Source organism: Sycon ciliatum, chromosome 8, assembly GCF_964019385.1.
Source record: "Sycon ciliatum chromosome 8, ocSycCili1.1, whole genome shotgun sequence".
In the NCBI taxonomy this organism is placed as follows: Eukaryota; Metazoa; Porifera; class Calcarea; order Leucosolenida; family Sycettidae; genus Sycon; species Sycon ciliatum.
This window is the reverse complement of record NC_088650.1, coordinates 427,447-450,276: the sequence shown is the minus strand read 5'-3', so window position 1 is coordinate 450,276 and position 22,830 is coordinate 427,447. Positions and strand designations below refer to the sequence as shown.

Below are 22,830 nucleotides of genomic sequence, written 5' to 3'. Positions count from 1 at the left end.
CTCACGGACGAACACTCAAACACTGGAACAGGTGATGCAGGAACAGACAGCACCTGTGCTGAGCTCAATGAGCTAATGGGCCCATAGCCTGGTACGTCCGAAAACGTTTTGTGCCACAGCTTGAAGTTGCCCCACTTGGCACCTGCAGCTGCGAGATCTAAATTGCCTGCATTGCCACCACAACCCCCCCCCCGCCGTTCAAACACGCCCTGGTAAAGCCGCTTTACAAAGCAGGGGACCCAACAGTCGCCACTAACTACAGACCTGTGTCATTATTACCAATTGTTGCGAAGCTGCTTGAAAAGGTAGTACATCGCCAGCTTACAAGGTTCCTCGCGGCAAACGACGTGCTGCCGACCACGCAATTTGCATACCGCACAAACCACTGCACTGAAGACGCTTTGGTACTCCTGACGGAGAACATTCTCCATGCAAAGGACGCGCGACTAGCCAGTGGTGTGTGTTTGCTGGACATGTCGAAGGCTTTCGACAAAGTCAAGCATGACATTCTTGTACGCGATCTTTTCGAAGTTGGCCTTCACGGCACTGCACTCCAATGGTTTGCAGACTACCTCGAAGGACGCACCCAACAAGTGCAAATCGCTGGATCCATTGGTGTCAGTGGCACATGCTCATGTGGCGTCCCGCAGGGTTCCGTTCTCGGACCCGTGCTTTTCAACATCTACACCAGGCATGTGCCCACCATTGCCAGTCCGTCCATCTCAGTGCAGTTTGCTGACGATATTGCTCTCACGTTCAGCCACCCTGATTGCCAGGAAGTATCGCGAGTTCTAACAACGTCTACAACCGAGATTGCTAACCACCTCCAGGAACGGAATCTAATCCTGAACACTAGCAAAAGCCATGTCCTTCGAATTTCCGGCCAAGACATTACTGTCAAATGCCGTGGAAACCCGCTACCAGCAGTTCCCCATGCGAAGTACCTGGGCATCACGATAGACGAGCACGTTCGATTTGACGAACACGTTAACAATGTTGTGAAGAAGGCCTCGCAGAAGGTGGGAGCACTCTGGAGAGCCCGCCGTTGCCTTACAAGAAAGTCCAGAGAGCAGTACGTGAAATCCGTTGTGATGCCAGATTTGCTCTACGGGTCCGTGGCGTTCTCTGGGTGCCTTCGACAAGACCAGCGGTCCCGCCTTCAGGTCCAGCAAAACCGTGCGGCACGCGCCGTATTCGGCCTGCCACCTCGCACAAGCGCCCAACCTCTGCTTGCTCGTCTGCAGCTGTATGACATCGAAGAGCTCCACAAGCAAAAGACCCTTATTATGATCTGGCGTTGCTCGAATGGTCGGGCAAGCAATGCACTGCAAGCCCTTCTGGAGCATCCCAGTACTCGAACAACGCGCGCACAACGCAGCTTGGGCCTTCGAGTGCCCAAATCTGCCTCCAAAGCCGGCCACGACCGTCCAACCGCTCGCGGGTCCATTTTATGGAACACCCTGCCATCCGACGTGCGTGGTATTACCCAGTACCACCAGTTCAAACAAGCCTGCCTCCCGTTCTGTCTTGCTAGCAGTAGCACCCACTACTGAACACTACAGGAATCTTTGAACGTTTGCACAGTACCAGTCATGTGCTGTTTACCGCCTCCCCGTTGTTGTATTCTAACGTTAACGTTATTCATTGACTGAGCGTTCTTTGCTTTGTACTACACCCTGCTATCATGTTAGGCTATTTCCTACAATATTTTATAGTTTCCATTCGCTTCCATGTAATTTAGTGACACCGCCCGTTTGGTTCTGCGAATTCAAATAAAAATGTACCTACCTACAACCATCACCTACAGCTGCTCCGGTTTGGGTTGAAGCTGTGTACTTCTTGTAGAAATCTCTCGCCTTCGACTTGAGGTCGATTTTATTGCTGACAACCTTGAGCGAGAACTCATGCTCGTTTTTCTCCCCATATAGTTGCACAGCATACTTGTTGAGCGCCTGCACCACCTCCATCTCCCTCACTTTTCTTTTGATCATCTGACCGCCTTTCTCCCGCTGCTGCTCGCCCCACAGCTCGATCAATTTTTGTTCTAACTCATCGTTGAAGTGAACCAAAGGCATTGTCCAGGAGAGTTGAGGAAACGCTCGACCAACACGACAGCCACAACAAAAATCTCTCCACGAATGTGAAAACGGAAGAATGGCGCTCTTCTACAGGGGTCCTCGCTTGTCGTAAAAGGCACGTGCGGCGTTTTCATTTTAGCGCCATTTTCCACTCATTGTCATGACGATTTTCATGAAAATGTCACTTATACGGCGTTTTTTACCTAGTGTGAAAAGGCCCTAAGGTATCAGGGAAATTAGTCGGGTCAAATACTAAGAAGGCGATAAACCAGTATATACCAATTTATATTCTCGTCATCGAAGTACCTGTTATATGCAAAATACAAGTCTGGAGTGTTGTGTGGGGAGAGATAGGAGTTTGTATACAAGCTCAGTATACATAATATTATGCATGGCCACAAGGCCTAGCGGGTGTGTGCACGCATACTTGGGTGTGTGGTGGAAGGTGCAGGCATGTCGGCTAATAGAATATTTTAAAGATAATAGTTTATGCAAAGAAGACCTCTGTGTCGCTCCCTACGTGGGAGATTGTGCCATTCCTGCCCGCTCAAAGAAGATCTCACCGCCTGATTCTAACTGAACTGGATAGATTTGTGTGTGTCGTATCCGGTCGGCCAGGTGTTAGACCCCAAGGCTGCGGTTCGACATGAACTAACTTACTTACTAAACATTCACATTACAAGGCCGTGCAGTAGTGGCCACTTGGAGAGAGTCCACCAACAGAATTACTCTTACGCACGCACGCACGCACATATACCTAGACATACTCTCACACACACACACACACACACACACACACACACACACACACACTCAGGCATATACAGACACGTACACTCACACCAGCGTTCAGGTTGACTCACATCTTCAAAGGAGCTAACTTGGTTCAAGAGACGATATTGAGAGCACAAGGCAAGACAGACGAAAGCCGAAGCTTCCGCCTGAAGGCGGAAGGCAAGAGAAAGAGAGAGAGAGAGAGAGCCAGAAAGGCGCTTGCCATAATATCTAACTACGGGCAGGAGGCTGATCCCCCGACGTACGAGCTATCTCTTAATTTGCTGGCCACAAATCCTATATATAGGATTTGAAAATGTGTGCCTTTTATGCCGTTGTTATTGGTCATCACGACCAATAAGAACGGCAAAATGGTTTTCATGGAAGTTGTAAATATGTTTGAGGCATGAATGTTTACATTTTAGATTCATAGGGCGATAATATTTTTGATGAATACTGTAGTAGTAGTGATAATGCATGGTGACACTCAGTGAGGCCTTGATAGAAGTTACTGCTAATTCCTTTACCTTTGGAATGACTGTTGCCGGTTCGAATCCCACAATTGCATGTGTTTCCTTTTTGTGTCTTTTCCCATTTATGCCAATGATGTAATCATTACTCATTACTCTTTGTAGTAGATAGAGTAGTCACATGAGCTTCTCTGATTGGCTGTTGCTAGGCGCCAGTGCCTGGCCCTGGTATAAAGGCAGTGGTTTCTCCTCATTTCATCCTCTTTCTCTTCGGGTCCTGATGGCGTCGTGAGCTGCTGCTGGCTACTGTTCAAGTACTGTAACTATGACCTTCTCTTCCCTCTTCTTCTATTCCTCCATTGTTGTATGAAACTATATAACATCAAGAAAGAGTGTCTTGTTGTAGATGTGTGAGTGCTTTGTGGGCGCTAGAGTTTGAGCTGGTTACCGGATTCAGTAACATTTATGGTACCGAAACCCTTGTGAACTTAGATATGACTTTGAGGTTTGAGACATTGCTAAAGTCCTTTCGTGGGACAGCAGGCGAAGAGTTTGATGTATTTTGGGCAAGGTATTTGGCTGTTGCGAGTGCAAATGGTTGGGACGACACTAAGGCAGCAGCAAATTTTGCCATCCCTGCTTGATGGTGCAGCATTTGTCCTCTATTCCCGATTAAACACGGATGACAAGAAAGATTTGTCTAAAATAAAGAAGTTGTTATTGGATGCCTATTTGGTGTCGAGCACAAGAGCATATCAATTGTTTTCGACACACCAGTTACGTGGGGATGAGGCAGTGAAGAGTTATGCAGCAGATCTACAAAGATTGGTAGAATTGGCTGGCCACAAGATAACTTCTGATTCTGATCCTATGGTTGTGGAACAATTTCTCACAGGTTTGCCGCCATCTTTTGCCTGCCAGGTCCGGATGAGCTTGATCGGCCAAGCAGCATCGCTAAGCAAATGCATCAAGCGTGTAGTAGTAGTAGTAGTAGTAGTTGTAGTAGTAGTAGTAGTAGTAGTAGTAGTAGTAGTAGTAGTAGTAGTAGTAGTAGTAGTAGTAGTAGTAGTAGTAGTAGTAGTAGTAGTAGTAGTAGTAGTATTTATTATTTGACTAGGGGAGTCCCAACAGGCATGGCCTTGGTACAGGGAACCCTAGGTGAATCTTTGTGAGGTGAGCAAAAGTACCAGCAGATTGTGCCTGACGACAGTTTGGAGGAAGAGTATTCCACCGACCTGCAGCCAGAAAAGAAACTGAGCGCAGTCCATACCCAATATGTAGGTAATACTAAGGCAGCTGTATCCTGGCCACGAGTACGAGCATTTGTGTGCGGGCCAACTGAACGCAGGAGAAACAGTGACTGAAGGAGGGGGCTAGCAATTGATGACAAGCAGCGATCGACCAAAACGCACAGTTTCAAAATTAACTCTTTGCTCAAACGAATACAGATGACACCGTTGTAAAACTAATGCAGTTGGGGTCATTCCATCTAAACCAAATGCCTTCTTCATCGCAATATGGCTGACCGTTACAAGCCTGTTATATAGGGTAGTTTTCAAACAGTGCACATACGCATTACTTGCATATTCTAGAGTAGACTGTATAATTGACAAGAAGAATGTTCTCCGAGCTGTAGCTGATAAATTGCGACGGCGGGGGGGGGGGGGTGTACGTATATTGCGTCTAGCAGAATGAGACTCCGCAGCAAGTAAGCCCAGGAATGTCGCTACAGCTACGGGCATGGCATCGGGCCGGTCATCGGGTCGGTCCTCAGGCAAGTCTGTTCTGTGCTACAAGTGTGAGGAGGTTGGGCATGTCAAGAGAAATTGCCCAAAACTGAGGAAGGGAACGTTGAAGTGTTTCATTTGTGATGAGCCGGGTCACATAAGAGAGAACTGCCCTGAGTGGCGAGAATTCAAAGAAGCCGAAGCGCAAAGGGAAAGGTTGCTGCGGTCAATTCGGAGTCTAGCTCCACGCACAAGTGTCTATACACTACCAATGTTGATTCTAGTCCTAGTGCAATGCCATTTGTCTTCGTCGACATCTGCGCTGATGAAAGATGGCAGCGGGTGAAAGGGGCTATTGACACCGGTTCAACACGTACCTTACAACATTATCTGCAGTTCAGTCATGTGATGCAGCTGCACAGATCAATAGGAATGCTCAGTGTCACTTTGTTGCATTAGGTGGCACCCCGATTCATGTGCTTGGTGAGATTTGTCTGGAGCTGAAGCGAGATGATGGTCCTGTCAGTCTCCCTTCAATTGATGTTACAGCTGTTGTTGTGCCTGACCTTGACGTTGTTGCTGCTGCTGATGTGTTGTTAGGCTCCGATCTCGTGGCAGCGGCGGGTGGTCTTCAGCTGTGGTACGATGACAGTACCCTATCCGCCGACAGGTTTGGTGCGACGCCAACTGCTGCACCCGCTACCGTCGCTTCGGTCAGTCAGTCTGCTACCACTAATGTCCATCCATCGAAACACGTCACCACTGAGTACACGGCCGACGGTGTGACATTCGGCGCTGATGACGGTACAGTGGCTTGGAACGGCTCGTCATGGGAGCTGAGGTGGAACTGGAAGAATGGTCAGCCGCCGACACAGCCTGTTGGAAGTGGGGGGCTTGGTCAGTACAACCGTAGTAATTTGACACCTGAGCAGGAGGTGAAGTTTACCGATGAAGTGGAATCCTGGATAGCAAACGGCTGGCTTGTGGAACATAGCAGTGAGATTCATGGAGAGCCTGCAGCTGTACTGCCGATTATGGCTGTGGAACAAGAGCATAAGGAATCTACTCCTATTCGACCAGTTGTAACAGGTTTAATCAAACTTGAAAAGTAAGAGGCCTGGTTGAGCGTGCCTCGACCAGTTATATACAAATGTGATAGTATACATGTGGCAATGGCGCCAATGAAGGTGCTAATAGACAGGCGTAAGACGCATGAGGTGCGAGGGAGTGTAAAGTTATAGAGAACAGGGGAAAACTGTTACATCATCCCCCTCCTATGGAGAGGAAGGAGCTTATAACCCAAATGCTCAAGTGGAATAGAGTACAATAAGCGCAAACACGTGCGAGACGAAAAAAGGCTTTGCACTGAAGTAACACAATAAGATGACTGAAACTCCATGCAAATTAAAGTGTAATAAGCTCAACAAATGTGTAAGGTGAAACTAGAAGTTCAACTGCAAAACTCAGCGGGCAGAAGCCAAGGTTTTGTACTTCTGAAGTGGAACAATGTCATTACCAGATTCATCCAACAAATAATGTTCAGGCTCCCAAGTGGCATCAGAGTAGCCTTGCCACTTGACTAGGTACTGAAGCTGATTCTGCCGGCGGCGGTGACTGAGAATGTTCTCCACCACATAGCGGGCATGACCATCAAGGTCCGTGATAGGCGGAGGCGTAGGCTGTCTCCTATTAGGAATAGCGTTCTTCTCGTAGGCACGGAGTGCCGACACATTAAATACCGGGTGACAGCGGCTGGTATGAGGCAACTTGAGCTTGTAGGCATTCGGGCCGACCACATGGGTTATAGGAAAGGGGCCAAACCACTTGGGGCGTAATTTATGGGATGGTCGGTCCCGAGCTTCAGGAGTCAGGAGGAAATCCCGGTAGACCATTACCAAATCTCCCACCTTCAGCTTTCCCTCGACCCTTGTCCGATCTGCATAGAAGGCCTGACGAGCTTGAGCTGCCACTAACGCATCTTGTGAGATCTTGACCGCGTCTTGTCTTGCTTGCAACCAATCAGCTGAATCTCTGCCTCCCTGAATAGGGTTGAGGAAGTCGGGTGGCGCTCTGGGATTTAGACCGTAATTTAAGAAGAACGGTGTGTTTCCTGTAGATGATTGAGTAGCGCTGTTGATAGAAAACTCACAGAGAGGTAGGAGCATATCCCAGTTATCTTGTTTATGATTTACAAAAGCCCTCAGCACATCCTCTACTATTCTGTTTACTCGTTCAGTTAGGCCATCTGTCTGAGGGTGATTGGCAGTACTAAATGCTAGTTTCGTTCCTAAGCGATCAAACAATTCCTGAAAAAATGCTGCCGTAAATCTTGGATCACGATCACATACAATACTAGAACTCAAACCATGAAGTCGAAATACATGTTGAATATACAGATCAGCACTTCCTTTAGCGTCAATAGTAGAGGAAGTAGGTGCTAAATGTACACACTTTGTCAAGCGGTCTACAAATACATATATAGCATCATGACCTGTATCGGTCCTAGGCAAACCCATGATAAAATCCATCGAGATATCCGCCCACGGCTGACTGGGCACTGGTAAATTCTGCAAGAGACCAGTTTTTAGCTGGCCGCCTTTAACTCGTTGGCAGACGTCACATGACTTGACAAACGCCTTTACATCCAGTCCCATTCTGGGCCAATAGAAATATCTAGCGAGTCTGAAATAGGTGCGATCTCGACCGGGATGCCCCGCAGTCACACAGTCATGGTATTCTTGAAGCAGGGCGAGTCGGAGTTTGCTACTCTTTGGAATACATAACCTGTTCTGTGGTGAAGATCTGAGATAAAGATAACCGGGTGTTTCATTTAGAAGGTAACGGTCGTGCAGATTGTCATGGCTTGAATTTTTCAGTCTCCTGATAATGGGAGCAAGATCCTTGTCGCACTTGTAACCGCTGACAATTAACTGCGCTAAGTCTGGATTAATCTCTAGGGTATGCTCTATGGCATTCAACTGAATGTTAGGAGGATAGGATGACCCGCCTATTTCAGAATCACTGAACAGATCTGGACGGCGTGAAAGCGGGTCGGCAATGTTTTTCTTTCCTGGTTTGTGAAAGACCGTAAAGTCATAGTCAGCTAAAAACTCTACCCATCTTGCCTCACGCTTGGTGAGAGTCGGTTTGGTTCGTAAATAGACAACACCCATATTATCAGTCATCAGGTCAAAGTGGCGGAATAGATAGATTCTCCAGCACTTTAATGCAAATACCACAGCCAACGTTTCCCTCTCGGCCGCAGTATAGTTGCGTTCTGCAGCTGACAGTTTCCGACTACAATAGGCTACGGGATGCAAATCCATATCTTCTCCCTGCTGCAGGAGCACACCCGCCACGGCAAAGTCACTTGCGTCAGTTTCTACCGTGAAGCTTTTCTCAACATCGGCCAGTTGCAACACTGGCGCCTCGAGTAATGCTGATTTTAGAGACTCGAATGCCTTCTGTCTAGCAGCGCTCCATTCAAAGCGTGAATTTTTTCCGGTGATTTCTTCTAATGGACGAGAGATGGTCGAGTGTCGATCTATGAACCTTCGGAAATAGTTTGCAAAGCCAAGAAACTTCCTCACATCAGTTACTGACGACGGAGTTGGCCATGTTTCCACAGCACTTATCTTCTTGGGATCAGGGGAAATTGATGTGCCGTTGATTTTATGCCCCAAGAAGAGAACTTCTCTCACGCCGAATTCGCATTTAGACTGTTTGCAATACAGCTCACTATTTCTAAGTGTTTCTAGAACTGTTTGAAGATGATGCTGATGATCTTCCCAGGTCTTGCTGAAAACTAGAATGTCATCCAAGAATACTACAACGAATTTTCGGAGATGCGGTTGCAGAATAGAGTTCATGAGTGACTGAAAGGTGGCCGGGGCATTAGTCAGCCCGAATCCCATGACTCTAAATTGGAAGTGGCCGAACGGCGTATTAATGGCCGTCTTAGAAACATCCGAGTCTTGAATTCTGATTTGATTGTACCCCGACCGCAAGTCCAACTTGGAGAAATATGCACTGCCCTGGATCGTGTCGAATAAGTCATCAATATTAGGAAGACAAGCTTTGTTTTTGATCGTAATTCTATTCAATTCTCGCCAATCGCACACCATTCTCAGAGTACCATCCGACTTTTTCACAAAAAACACAGGTGCACCGTATGGCGACTTACTTGGCTCAATGAATCCCTTCTCAAGTAATTCTGACAGCTGTGACTGGAGCTCGTCCATCTCCGGTTTCGGCAGGCGGTAGGCGGGTCGAGACGGTGGTCTGGCTCCATCTTCTATCTGGATTTCATGGTCGACTGGTCTCTTCGGTGGAAGCTCATTCGGCAGCTCGTCTGGAAATAAATCCTGGTACCTCTTGAGCAGGTTCTGGATGTCTTGTTGCTCTGATTCCTGGAGTTGTGGCCCGGAACGATTCTCCTCGTTTGCAGCAGTGACCCATGCAAGAAACCCCTCGGCTCCACTCCTCAGGGCATGACGAGCTTGTCGGCCACTGATAAACATGCTTTCCACAGATGGCCGGTCGGCTGTCGGCGGGTTAGCTGAAGGCAATTTGGCAACAAAGGGCTCACCGTCCAACTGAACTTCGTTCGTACGGAAGTTGATGCTGGGGTTGTTCCTTGTAAGCCACGGCTTGCCAAGAATAGCGTCGTAGCGAGTCAGGGGATACACAGTAAAGTGCTGTTCCTCACTGAAGCCCCCGACTGTCACCCTTAGCGTGCGTGTGGAAATCTGCGGGACCTCGCTGGTCGAGCCGTCCGCCAATGTTACGCTCAGCACTGCTGAGCTTGCATCCGTGTCAAGATGATGCTTTCGAACAAAACTGTCTGCAATGAAGTCATGCGTCGAACCGGAATCTATCAGCATCACTGCACGGCGACCGCCGATCTTTCCCTGTATGCGCAGTAGGTCGTGTTCAGGTTCATTGCCGACGCTGACGTTGCTGACATGACACCTTTCTGCAACGGGACAATTTCCTACAGCTATGGGTGTCTCCGGCTCCGTAGGTTCCTGGAGAGCAACGTCTTCAACCTCCAGAGCTCCGAACCGGTTAGCGACTGGTACCGGCGTGGGTGCTTCGGTCGTCGCCAGTAAGCGCACCCCCTTTCTTACTGGCGACCAGCGTTTGGGTAGCGCTGTCCACCGTCAGTACAGTCTTTAGCGAGGTGGCCTGGCTTCCTGCAAGCAAAGCAGTGTCCCATTGCTCGCAGTTGGACACGCTCTTGGTCCGTCAGCTTGCGGAGGCCCTGACCACGGAAGCTGGGCACGGAACGCGACTCTCTACTGGCTGGTGGCCCCGACGCCGGTGGCCCTGACGACTGCTCCACGGTGTTTGCTGCCATGACAGCTTGCTCCAGGGTACGTGGATGCTCACGCATGACCTGTCGCTGGATGTGCGGAACTAGACCCCTGACGAACAGCAGCGCTCTGGTGTGGTGGTCGATTTCCGGCACTTGCAGGCTGAGGCGAGTGAAAGCAGCAATGTATGCGTCCAGCGACCCGCGCTGCGCTGCGGAAATTAGTCCCATACGCGATATTTCCTCGTTGTGCCGTGGTCCGTACACATCGCCAAGTGCCGCTTTCAGAGCAGGCCAGTCGGAAAACACTTGGTTAGCTTCCAATGCCGCTATCAACCAAAGACGAGCGTTTCCAGTCAAAAATCCTGCCGCGTAGTCGACCCTCTGTGCCGCATTTGGGAGTGCCAACGACCGTAGGGCCATGTCCATTGCAAACGTCCATTCTTTGAATGTAGCGGAATCTCCTCCAAACACAGGCGGCTCTTTTGTAAGGCGGGGTGTTGGCTCCCACGGTTCCGAGTTCGGATGTATCGTTCGGTTTCCTTGGCTAACGCGCTGAGCGGTCTTGATATCGTTTATCAGCCGAACGACGAGTACGAGGAGCGTAAGCAGAGCGACCAGAACACCTGCCAAAAGCAGAGTAGTAACCATCCTCTGCTACCAGTGTAACAGGTTTAATCAAACTTGAAAAGTAAGAGGCCTGGTTGAGCGTGCCTCGACCAGTTATATACAAATGTGATAGTATACATGTGGCAATGGCGCCAATGAAGGTGCTAATAGACAGGCGTAAGACGCATGAGGTGCGAGGGAGTGTAAAGTTATAGAGAACAGGGGAAAACTGTTACACCAGTGCTTGATTACCGACAGCTCAACAAGTTGATAGTATCGCATCCTGAAAATGATGCACCAGTGTGTCAGGACACATTTCGGAATTGGAGAGCAAGCGACGATGATGCTGATTACTCGCTGCTAGACATCCGCAAAGCGTACTTGCAAGTGAAAGTAGCACCGGAGCTGTTGCGATATCAAGTATTCCTCTGGAAGGAGAAGAAAAGCGTGATGACCCGGATGGGCTTTGGTTTAGCTGTCCCGCCAAAGTTCATGGATATCGTAGTGAAGTGGGCGACCCGTGACTACCCAGAAGTCGGCAACTACGTTGATGACCTTCGTGTTCCGTCATCTGACACCGATGCCGTCTCCGATGTCCTGCTCAGTTATGGTCTGCCTACCAAAGAAGCGGAGAACATGGAGTCTGCTCGAGTGCTTGGTCTGCAGTAGTTCCGAGGGGACGATGGCCAACTCTGCTGGAAGCGGCGCAACCAGTCTAGCCTGCAGTGTCCTGAGAAGCTGACTAGGCGAGAGATATTTTCTTGGTATGGTCGTCTCACAAGCCACTACCCAGTCCTATCTTGGCTTCGTCCGGCATGTTCGTTCTTGAAGCGTTTGGCTTCCTCTAATGGTGCGGGGTGGGACTCTGACGCGCCTTCTGCTGTTGTGTTGTGTTGTGCTGAGCTTACAGATCGCCTTGCTGCCCAAGACCCCACCACTGGTCGCTGTAATGTTCCAACATCGCCTGACTCGGAATGGACTCTGTATTGTGATGCTTCTGATGTAGCTCTTGGTGTCGTTCTCGAGGTAAATGGCACTGCTGTTGAAGATGCATGTTGGCTGCGACAACCAGGTGAGAAAAGCACATCAATGTAGCTGAATTAGAAGCCGTTGTGAAGGGTCTGAATCTTGCCCAACAGTGGAAAGCACAGAAAGTGAACATTGTTACAGATTCCAAATCAGTGTATGGGTGGCTGACAGCCGTGATAGGAAATACACATCGAGTCAAGACGGGCGGCTTGTATGCAGCGCTTGTTCAACGTCGCTTAGAGATCGTTCTTGATTTCCTGCCAACTATGTCTCTGTCCAGTGGGTTCCATCGAAGCAGAATAAGGCTGATGTTTTGTCACGTGTTCCAGCGACATTTCTTACCGTTTTCAAGTCCTTTGCTAAAATCAGTGATGTTGTGTCTGCTGCTGTTCCCCTCCGAGACAGTCTTATCAGTTTAGCAGATATTGCTCACCACCAGTCAGCTACCAATCAGCTGACAGCACTATTGCAGAAGCCATCCTGTGTGTAGCTGACGGTCAGCTTATGTGTACTGCCGCCTTCAAGAAGATCAGGAGCAAACTCGTCGTGGAAGATGGCGTACTGAAACGCAGCATCAAGCTACCGCTCGGTGAGATTGTGAATGTGCCTGTTATTGCCAAGTCTCTTGAGAGTAGTGTTCTCACTCACTCGCATACACTGACCGGCCATGGATGCCGGGAAACTATGTACCGTTTTCTTCGTGAGCGTTGTTTCGTCGCTGATCTTGCTTCTAAGTGCCAGAAGTTTGTTACGTCGTGTCGTGAATGCTGTGCAGCCAATCCTCGACGAGGTGAGTCCGTACCTCCTGCACGTGCTAGTATCGCTGAGGGTCCTTGGAACATTGTCCAAATTGACACTTTGGAGCTAGGAGCTGCTACTGACTACCACTGTGTACTTGTTAGTTACGATACCTTCACGAAGTGGGTAGAAGGTGTGCCCTTACGGCGTCATGATGCTAAAAGTGTTGCGTCTGCCTTTGTTAACGTATGTGCCCGCTGGGGCCCGCCATCTGTTGTGCGATGTGACAATTGCACTGAATTGTTCAACCAAGTAACTTCTGCGCTGTATGATGCATTTGGAGTTACAGTTAAGAGAGGTGCAGTAAGGCAGCCACAGTCACAGGGAGCTGCTGAACGGTTTAACCGGACATTGTTAAACCTGATTCGCAAGACACTAGGTGATGCAGATGATTGGCATGCCGAGCTTGATATCTTGCTGTACTATTATCGTGTACGTCCACATGCACAAGCACACATTTCGCCATTCCAGGCTATGGTGGGATGGCAACCATGCAAGTTACTAGTTGAAAACGTACAGTGTGAGAAGTCTGGTAGTGCTTGGGCTGATTACATTGAAGCTGCAGCTGCACGAATTCGTAATTATCTTGAGCTTGAATTGTCGACTACTGATTTTGTTGAAGATGTCACTACTAATCTTTATGTTATTGGCGACTGTGTCATGCTGCGTAGGTCTGCCCGCAGGCAAAAGTGTACTTCTCCTTATGAGCCAGCCTCCCCGGGCTGGAAAGTTGAATCTGTTATTTCCCCCAGCACAGTTGTTATTATGTACCGACTGCTGATAATAGCCGACGCTCGAAGCGTGTGAACGTCGACTTGCTGAAGCTGGACCCTGGTGGGTCAGTGGAAGAGTCTCCAGATACCTCTGATGTCGACGATCTCCCTAATGATAACCTGGCTGTTGTGTTCGATTCGTCTATCAGTGAACCTGCTCGCTGTGGTCTGCGTGCCCGACACCAGCTACGGCCGCCTGCACGGTACACTTGACTATTGTGCTCACAGTTTCCAGATTGACTGTTTCTGCTTGATTTGCAATTGGGTCTTTTATTGTTTTTTGTTTGTTTGTATTTGGTTTGTTTTTGCCTTCTGTCACCAGGGGCGTGTAGTAGTAGTGATAATGCATGGTGACACTCAGTGAGGCCTTGATAGAAGTTACTGCTAATTCCTTTACCTTTGGAATGACTGTTGCCGGTTCGAATCCCACAATTGCATGTGTTTCCTTTTTGTGTCTTTTCCCATTTATGCCAATGATGTAATCATTACTCATTACTCTTTGTAGTAGATAGAGTAGTCACATGAGCTTCTCTGATTGGCTGTTGCTAGGCGCCAGTGCCTGGCCCTGGTATAAAGGCAGTGGTTTCTCCTCATTTCATCCTCTTTCTCTTCGGGTCCTGATGACGTCGTGAGCTGCTGCTGGCTACTGTTCAAGTACTGTAACTATGACCTTCTCTTCCCTCTTCTTCTATTCCTCCATTGTTGTATGAAACTATATAACATCAAGAAAGAGTGTCTTGTTGTAGATGTGTGAGTGCTTTGTGGGCGCTAGTGTTTGAGCTAGTTACGATTCAGTAACAATACCCATTTTCAGCAATAATTGGAAATTTGAGCATAATTGTTCAGCTGCTGTAATGGAAAGGATTGAAGCAGTGAATGTGCAGAAGAACATTGCAGGTGTGGCACGGGGTGGTTTCATGACGACATATCGCACATGCCGTCATCAAACTACCAGTTTTAGGGATAAAACAAGGTCCAATAAAATCTCAAATCCTATATAATAATAGAATTCGAAAAATAGGGCACAGGCCTTAGTAATATTGGGCAAGGAGATGAACCTGAGATGTTAATGTTTGAAAAAATTATCTTATTCAACTCTCGATATCTACTGAAGCGGGATTCACAGAAGCTTTTTTGCGATGCGACACGCGATGCGATGCGATCTGCGACGGACGCGTGCGATGCGAACTCGCGAAATACCATTCACAGAAGAAGTCAGTGATGCGACAAAATCTTGCTGGTTTGGCTACGTCACCATGATATTCGCGCGGTTTGACACAACTTGTACAAATTTATAGGCAACTCTTGAATAATAATAATAATAATAATAATAATAATATCTTTATTAGGATGACCCAGAGGCTTGTCGCCTATCAAGAGGTTCACCGCTTTGAAGGATGTACATGTACACGTATGAGCTAAAGTGAAAGTAGTGAAAAGGTGTGCAGCGTGAATGCGTTGGGGAGCACAAGGGGGGGGGGGTTATGTACATGGCGTAGACATACCGGAGAGCGAAGCACTATGTTTGCAAGTGAGTTTGCGAAGCTCATTCTTGAAAACAATAATGGATGGTTCTGCAGTTAGTCTTGGTGGGAGGCAGTTCCATAAGAGGGAGGTTTGGAAGAGAAACAACGATTTTGATGTGGTCTTTGCTTTAGGGAGAATAATTTTGTTAGGGCGTCTCGCACTCTGCGTGATATTGAAATGGAATGAAGCTAGGCAACGTCGATACTTGAAAATAAATTTGTGCATGGTAACCAAACTTAAAAACTGCCTGCGGTAAAGAAGGGATTCAATGTTAGCTTTTTTATTAAGATCCTGCTTGGGTGTATTAAAGTCGATTTGGATTTTGCGTTTCCTAAGGTAGGATCTTGCAAACCTGGCCTGGACTCTATCCAGCTCAGTCAAGTCGCTTGAACGAAGACGAAAGGACCACACTACGACGCTATACTCAATCACAGGTTTAACATAGCACTTGTAGAGGAGCATCATGGCCTGCGGTGTAAGACGATGTGCCATGTGACAAAGTAGGCTTACTCTCTGCTTGAATTTGCGACTGATGTCAAGGTAGTGTTGACGGAAGTTTAGGTCTGCACTGAAGCGAACTCCCAGATGTTTGAGGATGTCAATACTGGGAAGAGGTAGACCCTCCATAGTGTAGGTGGCAGATGTTGGTGCCGGTGATGATGCTGCCGCTGGCTTATAACGGAAGCTTAAAACAGAAGTTTTTGAGGGCGAAAACTAACCTTTGTACAACTTTGCTGTAGAAAAGGTCAAAATCGTACGCCAGATCGCTTGTCGCATCGCGTCGCAAAAGTTGAGCCAAGCTCAACTTCTACGATGGCCTGCGATGGCCGAGTTGCGGCAGTTGTGTGGGGTGCGACAAGGCTGCGATTTGAGGTTTTCCCGGCTTCGCGCCTGTCGCGAATCGCGTGTCGCATCGCAAAAAAGCTTCTGTGAATCCCGCTTAAAGGCCGATTCACAATACAACTTTCTGCGACGCGACACGCGATTTGCGACAGTTGCGACAAGAAACTGCCTGTCGCAAGCTGTCGCAATGCACCTGTCGCAGAAGTTGAAGAAAGTTCAACTTCTGCGACATGCGACACGCGACACACAAATGGAGTACAGTTTCGACCCTGGGTGCACGTGCAATGCACGTGCATATATACTCATAGTATACTTGTGCATGATGATGTCGCAAACATGAAGAATATTGTGAACCGTGTGTCGCTGTCGCAGCTCGTCGCATGTGACGCTAGTCGCTTGTCGCGTCGCAGAAAGTTGTATTGTGAATCGGCCTTAAGACCTAGCAAGGAAGAATTGGTCACATACTTTTTTGCTACTCTCATGCCACACCCATTTTGAGTTGAAAAATATGACCAAAATCCAATAATATAGGATTCAGCAAATTAAGAGATAGGACAAACGAGAGAGCTTGGAAGCTCAGGGCCCTACGCTATGCTTTTTTGCCTTGATGACCTAGATAAAAAAAGCATAGGGATGTTATAAATTCTTTAAAAAAATCCTTTTTTTAAAGACATAACCTGGGATTCGAACCCGCGCTATCGCGCGCCCTGCATGCATCCCCCGATACACTTCGCATACATACTAATTCTTCCAAGTTGTTTCACATTGTGATCTTGCATTTGAAAGCCCTATTTGAATATGCATTGTGGCCAACCGTCTTTGATGGCACGGTACGATATGGGGATAGGTACGGGACAGGTACGATCGAGGGTAATACTACACCGTCTCCCGTACCGTACCGTACCATCAAACACAGCTGGCCACATACAGCTGCCCGCAATATTCGAATAGGGCTTTCAAACGCAAGATAATAACGTGAAGCAACTTGGAAGAATGGGTATGAATGCGAAGTGTATGGGGGAATGCATGTAGAGCCTAGTTCACATTTGACGGGGCGCGACGGGACGCGACGTAAGGATCGACGGGAAGCGACGGGATAGTCTGACGGCGTCCAATGTGAACACCAGGAAAGGGAACGCAACCGTACTACCGTACAGATCGGGAAGCGACGGGAAGAGTTGGATCGATCGAACTTTTCATACCGTAGACGGGCGTAGACGGGGGCGCAAGCGTACAAAACGGCTGCAATTCGAGTGTGAACAGGAGACGGCGTCGTGCGCCGACTGCTCCCGATTCGTACTTGGAAATTTTTAGCATTTCGAACACTGCGCTTCCCATGATCACTCACAGAATGGCTAGCACGACTTGAGTTGAATTTTTGCAACATAAGATCTCATGTCACTTATTGTATTTAGGGATAGTTCAGAAGCGTGACATACGAACTATTCTATCATTTCCTGGGGCTATTATTTGAATGCCACAACTTTCAGAGCATATTTTTTGTCTTCATGAAAAAACTGGTATATATTGTGAACTTGATTCCGCTTCTTTCAAGGAGAAATAATTGAAAAGAAGTCCCGAAAAACAAGAAATTTGGTCCAAAAGTCACCCCGTCACGGACCGTGCCTTATGACTCGCGCCGTTCGACGTTGAACGTCGCAACGACTGCTGCATGTCGTGTCGTACGAATCGTACAGGATTTTACAGCTCACCCCAGCCCTCCCGACAAGCCCTTACGTCCCGTACCGTCGGCGTTGCGTCGAATGTGAACTAGGCTTAAGGCCGATTCACAATACAACTTTCTGCGACGCGACATGCGACTTGCGACACATGCGACGAGCTGCGACAGCGACACACGGTTCACAATATTCTTCATGTTTGCGACATCCTCATGCACAAGAAGTACTATGCACGTGCACTGCACGTACACTGCACGTGCACCCAGGGTCGAAACTGTACTCCATTTGTGTATGTCGCGTGTCGCATGTCGCAAAAGTTGAACTTTCTTCAACTTCTGCGACAGGTGCATTGCGACAGCTTGCGACAGCTTGCGACAGCTCGCGACAGGCAATTTCTTGTCGCAACTGTCGCAAATCGCGTGTCGCGTCGCAGAAAGTTGTATTGTGAATCGGCCTTTAGGGCCTGGTCAGACTGCGGCAAATTTTGGTTGCCTGACGAAAAAAGAACAGCGTCCAGAATTTGAATCGCGATCACACTACACATGTGGGGAGAGTGAAAATTCAAACTTCATTTCGAGCGTCAAGTGGTAATCTCCACGAACGACGTCAAATTCCTTCACCTTGGGGATCGCCAACACCTTCAGTGCAATCCTTGCAACCATCCTCATGAGTTTTGTTGTTGTCCGTGGCCAATAAGCTCCTCGATATCGAGATGAAAAAATCAGTGATTATCAGCGTCAATGGCGTATCAGCGTCAAATCCTGTTTGGAGCGGAAAAGCGTGGTCCGTTCTTGCTTTTTTTTTGGAGCGTCAACTCTCGGTTTTGCCGCTCTGGCGGCAAGTTACTATGGAGATTCGGATTATAATCCTAGGATTATTTCGATTTTGCCGCAGTCTGACCAGGCCCTTAGAGCGATAGTGCGGGTTCGAATCCCAGGATATGCCTGAAAAAATAGGAGAATTGAAAAATTTATAACATCCTATGCTTTTTTGCCGTCAGATACGGATAGCGCCAGGCGTGACACAAACAAACACACAAACAAACAAATACCACATTAAAGCTGTGTGGACCCTGGCTAGCGCCAGACGTTACTGAAGTAACGTCTTCTGCATAGCTACGGGAATAAAGATGATTATGAACCGTTTACAGGAGATAGATTAATAATTAGACATCTAAATAGGGCAGACTTGTCACGTAGAGGCCAAAAAGGCAACGTGTCAATAGCATGGGTACGACATGTGTATGAGAGGCTGTAAATCTGAAACAAAAACAAAACAACAAATGCTAACAAGGTTAGGAGATAACCACCCCTAGGTCTGAGGTATGAAGTAAGCGGCAATCTTCGCCAGGTCACCCATCGGCAGAGGGATTCATTTGAACTACATCCTCTCCAGCAGATGACAGTTTGCCAGTGATGGTAGTGTTATGCCGACCATCGTCTCTACCACCGTCTGATGTGTTATTGTCAATGCTGGTCTCGGTGCACCCCTGTTGCACTACGTTGAGTTGCGGCATGCTCTTGTAAGAGACAAGGTGTGATTGGCGACTATTACGCTTTATGACAGATCGGTGAGTGAGAATCGAAGCAAGCACGCCGGCAAAAAGTGCAACGATCAAGAAGATGACGAGCAGAGCGATATTGATTGGATTGGACAGTGCTCCCTTGGCTGCAACGCACACACACACACACACACACACACACACACACACACAAACACACACACACACACAGACACACACACATATACATGCACACATACACACACACACACACACACACACGCACACAGGCACACACGCACACACACACAAACACACCAATGCGCAACAACAATCATCACATACGGTCATGTACACACATGACCTCATACAAGTAGTAAACTAACTACTCCGCAAAATGAAAATGTATGTTATACATGTATATTATACATGTATAATATACAGTTAGAAGAAAGAGTTGGCAGCTGTGAGCACAGTGCGTCGCTGTCACTATTGCTGAACATGTTACAGCCATTGTCCCAAAAGGTCTCCCGGATGGTTAGTGGTGCTCTTTGACTAGCCTGACCCGTGTCTGGCTCTCACTGTCTGAATGGCCCTCATACTGGCAATGATAATGCCTGCCCTACTCTATGGCTTGAACTGACAATGATAATGCCTGCCCTACTCTATGGCTTGAACTGGCAATGATAATGCCTACCCTACTCTATGGCTTGAACTGACAATGATAATCCCTACCCTACTCTATGGCTTGAGCTGGCAATGATAATGCCTGCCCTACTCTATGGCTTGAACTGGCAATGATAATGCCTGCCCTACTCTATGGCTTGAACTGGCAATGATAATGCCTGCCCTACTCTATGGCTTGAACTGGCAATGATAATGCCTACCCTACTCTATGGCTTGAACTGGCAATGATAATGCTTACCCTACTCTATGGCTTGAACTGGCAATGATAATGCCTGCCCTACTCTATGGCTTGAACTGGCAATGATAATGCCTACCCTACTCTATGGCTTGAACTGACAATGATAATGCCTACCCTACTCTATGGCTTGAACTGGCAATGATAATGCCTACCCTACTCTATGGCTTGAACTGGCAATGATAATGCCTGCCCTACTCTATGGCTTGAACTGACAATGATAATCCCTACCCTACTCTATGGCTTGAGCTGGCAATGATAATGCCTGCCCTACTCTATGGCTTGAACTGGCAATGATAATGCCTGCCCTACTCTATGGCTTGAACTGGCAATGATAATGCCTACCCTACTCTATGGCTTGAACTGGCAATGATAATGCCTGCCCTACTCTATGGCTTGAACTGACAATGATAATCCCTACCCTACTCTATGGCTTGAACTGACAATGATAATGCCTGACCTACTCTATGGCTTGAACTGACAATGATAATGCCTGACCTACTCTATGGCTTGAATTGCATCTAACCTGCACTAAGAGTACTTGTACAAAAAGCTAAGTGTGTGTACAGTTATGATGGGTTGATGTCACGGCAAATTCCGCGATTACATCATTTTAGCGAAGTAGTGCGGACAAGCAGGATTCAAGCGGATCTCTTTATCCATGTACTGTTGTTAGCAACACTCTACAGTCCATAGCAACCCTGGACAGTTCATAGCAACCCTGGACAGTCCATAGAAACTCTGGACAGTCCATAGAAACCCTGGACAGTCCATAGCAACCCTGGACAGTCCATAGCAACCCTGGACAGTCCATAGCAACCATATGTAGTCCATAGTCCATGTATTCATACCCCTTCACCCTGGCCACGAGTTCACAGTTCACAGTGAGTAGCAACACAGACAGATAGCCGATCCTACACTAATGATAAATTAATTTGGTAATGCAGTGCTGCCAACCAACTGGGTTTGTTTTGCATGCTGCAATTTCTGATTTTCTGTACAAGTAATTTACAGTGTTTTGTGTGCTGCCAATGTACTGCCAATGTACTGCCAATGTACTGCCAATGTACTGCCAATGTACTGCCAATGTACTGCCAATGTACTGCCAATGTACTGCCAATGTACTGCCAATGTACTGCCAATGTACTGCCAATGTACTGCCAATGTACTGCCAATGTACTGCCAATGTACTGCCAATGTACTGCCAATGTACTGCCAATGTACTGCCAATGTACTGCCAATGTACTGCCAATGTACTGCCAGTGTACTGCCAATGTACTGCCAATGTACTGCCAGTGTACTGCCAATGTACTGCCAATGTACTGCCAATGTACTGCCAATGTACTGCCAATGTACTGCCAATGTACTGCCAATGTACTGCCAATGTACTGCCAATGTACTGCCAATGTACTGCCAATGTACTGCCAATGTACTGCCAATGTACTGCCAATGTACTGCCAATGTACTGCCAATGTACTGCCAATGTACTGCCAGTGTACTGCCAGTGTACTGCCAATGTACTGCCAATGTACTGCCAATGTACTGCCAATGTACTGCCAATGTACTGCCAGTGTACTGCCAATGTACTGCCAGTGTACTGCCAATGTACTGCCAATGTACTGCCAATGTACTGCCAATGTACTGCCAATGTACTGCCAGTGTACTGCCAGTGTACTGCCAATGTACTGCCAGTGTACTGCCAATGTACTGCCAGTGTACTGCCAATGTACTGCCAGTGTACTGCCAATGTACTGCCAGTGTACTGCCAATGTACTGCCAGTGTACTGCCAATGTACTGCCAATGTACTGCCAATGTACTGCCAATGTACTGCCAATGTACTGCCAATGTACTGCCAGTGTACTGCCAATGTACTGCCAGTGTACTGCCAATGTACTGCCAATGTACTGCCAATGTACTGCCAATGTACTGCCAGTGTACTGCCAGTGTACTGCCAATGTACTGCCAATGTACTGCCAGTGTACTGCCAATGTACTGCCAATGTACTGCCAATGTACTGCCAATGTACTGCCAATGTACTGCCAATGTACTGCCAATGTACTGCCAATGTACTGCCAGTGTACTGCCAATGTACTGCCAGTGTACTGCCAATGTACTGCCAGTGTACTGCCAATGTACTGCCAGTGTACTGCCAATGTACTGCCAATGTACTGCCAATGTACTGCCAATGTACTGCCAATGTACTGCCAATGTACTGCCAATGTACTGCCAATGTATTGCCAATGTACTGCCAATGTACTGCCAATGTACTGCCAATGTACTGCCAATGTACTGCCAATGTACTGCCAATGTACTGCCAATGTACTGCCAAGTGCATTGCTTTTTTGACACTCACATGCTTGTCGGTGGCTGGATTAGGTAGTGGAAAACATGTGGGACTCGTATCGCAACATGATATTTTGTTCCACGTATAATCATGTAGTCGAAGCATGGCATGCACTTGCTTTGGCATAGGGGTATACATCGCTCAACTTGCGCTTGCCATGCTTCTATATACATGTACATATCTGTTATGTTAACCATAAAATTATTGCGATGGTCTTAATTTCTGCGATATTCGCGACCGCGTGGAAATGGCGAAATTTAGACAGCGCGAAAAGGAGATCCATGGAAGGTTTAGCATGAATGCCACAGTAGCGCAATCTGAAATCGCAAAATTAAAACCTCGCAAACCTGTCCGGATTCTGAAAACGCGAACTAAAAACTTCCTTTCTCTTCTTCCTTTGCTGAGAGCCTTCTGTTCCCATATTTTCTTTTCATCTGTGTC

The 22,830-nt window shown here is 47.6% G+C and overlaps 2 protein-coding genes across 2 annotated transcripts in view; one reads left to right on the top strand and one right to left on the bottom strand.

Moving 5' to 3' along the window:
* Nucleotides 1-11,431: 11,431 nt before the first annotated feature.
* On the top strand, nucleotides 11,432-13,506 carry LOC135822965 (uncharacterized protein K02A2.6-like). Its single transcript, XM_065335805.1, has 4 exons — nucleotides 11,432-11,630; nucleotides 11,883-11,998; nucleotides 12,407-13,231; nucleotides 13,471-13,506. The coding sequence occupies exons 1-4, from the start codon at nucleotides 11,432-11,434 to the stop codon at nucleotides 13,504-13,506; spliced, it is 1,176 nt and encodes a 391-aa protein (XP_065191877.1).
* Nucleotides 13,507-18,742: 5,236 nt separating this feature from the next.
* Nucleotides 18,743-22,830, bottom strand: part of LOC135822638 (sushi, von Willebrand factor type A, EGF and pentraxin domain-containing protein 1-like) — a 36,697-nt gene continuing 32,609 nt past the window's right edge. The window contains exon 6 of the mRNA XM_065335446.1: nucleotides 18,743-19,289. Within this exon, the coding sequence (XP_065191518.1) occupies nucleotides 18,973-19,289 (317 nt within the window). The 3' untranslated portion in view covers nucleotides 18,743-18,972. The remainder of the gene's footprint in view (nucleotides 19,290-22,830) is intronic.

What these genes read in the sequence shown, in the direction of transcription:
- LOC135822965 (XM_065335805.1), top strand. Translation starts at nt 11,432, where the DNA reads ATGGGCTTTGGTTTAGCTGTCCCGCCAAAGTTCATGGATATCGTAGTG. An exon ending in GGAGTCTGCTCGAGTGCTTG is followed by an intron (nt 11,631 to 11,882) that starts GTCTGCAGTAGT and finishes CTGAGCTTACAG; the next exon opens with ATCGCCTTGCTGCCCAAGAC. An exon ending in TCTTGCTGTACTATTATCGT is followed by an intron (nt 13,232 to 13,470) that starts GTACGTCCACAT and finishes CATGCTGCGTAG; the next exon opens with GTCTGCCCGCAGGCAAAAGT.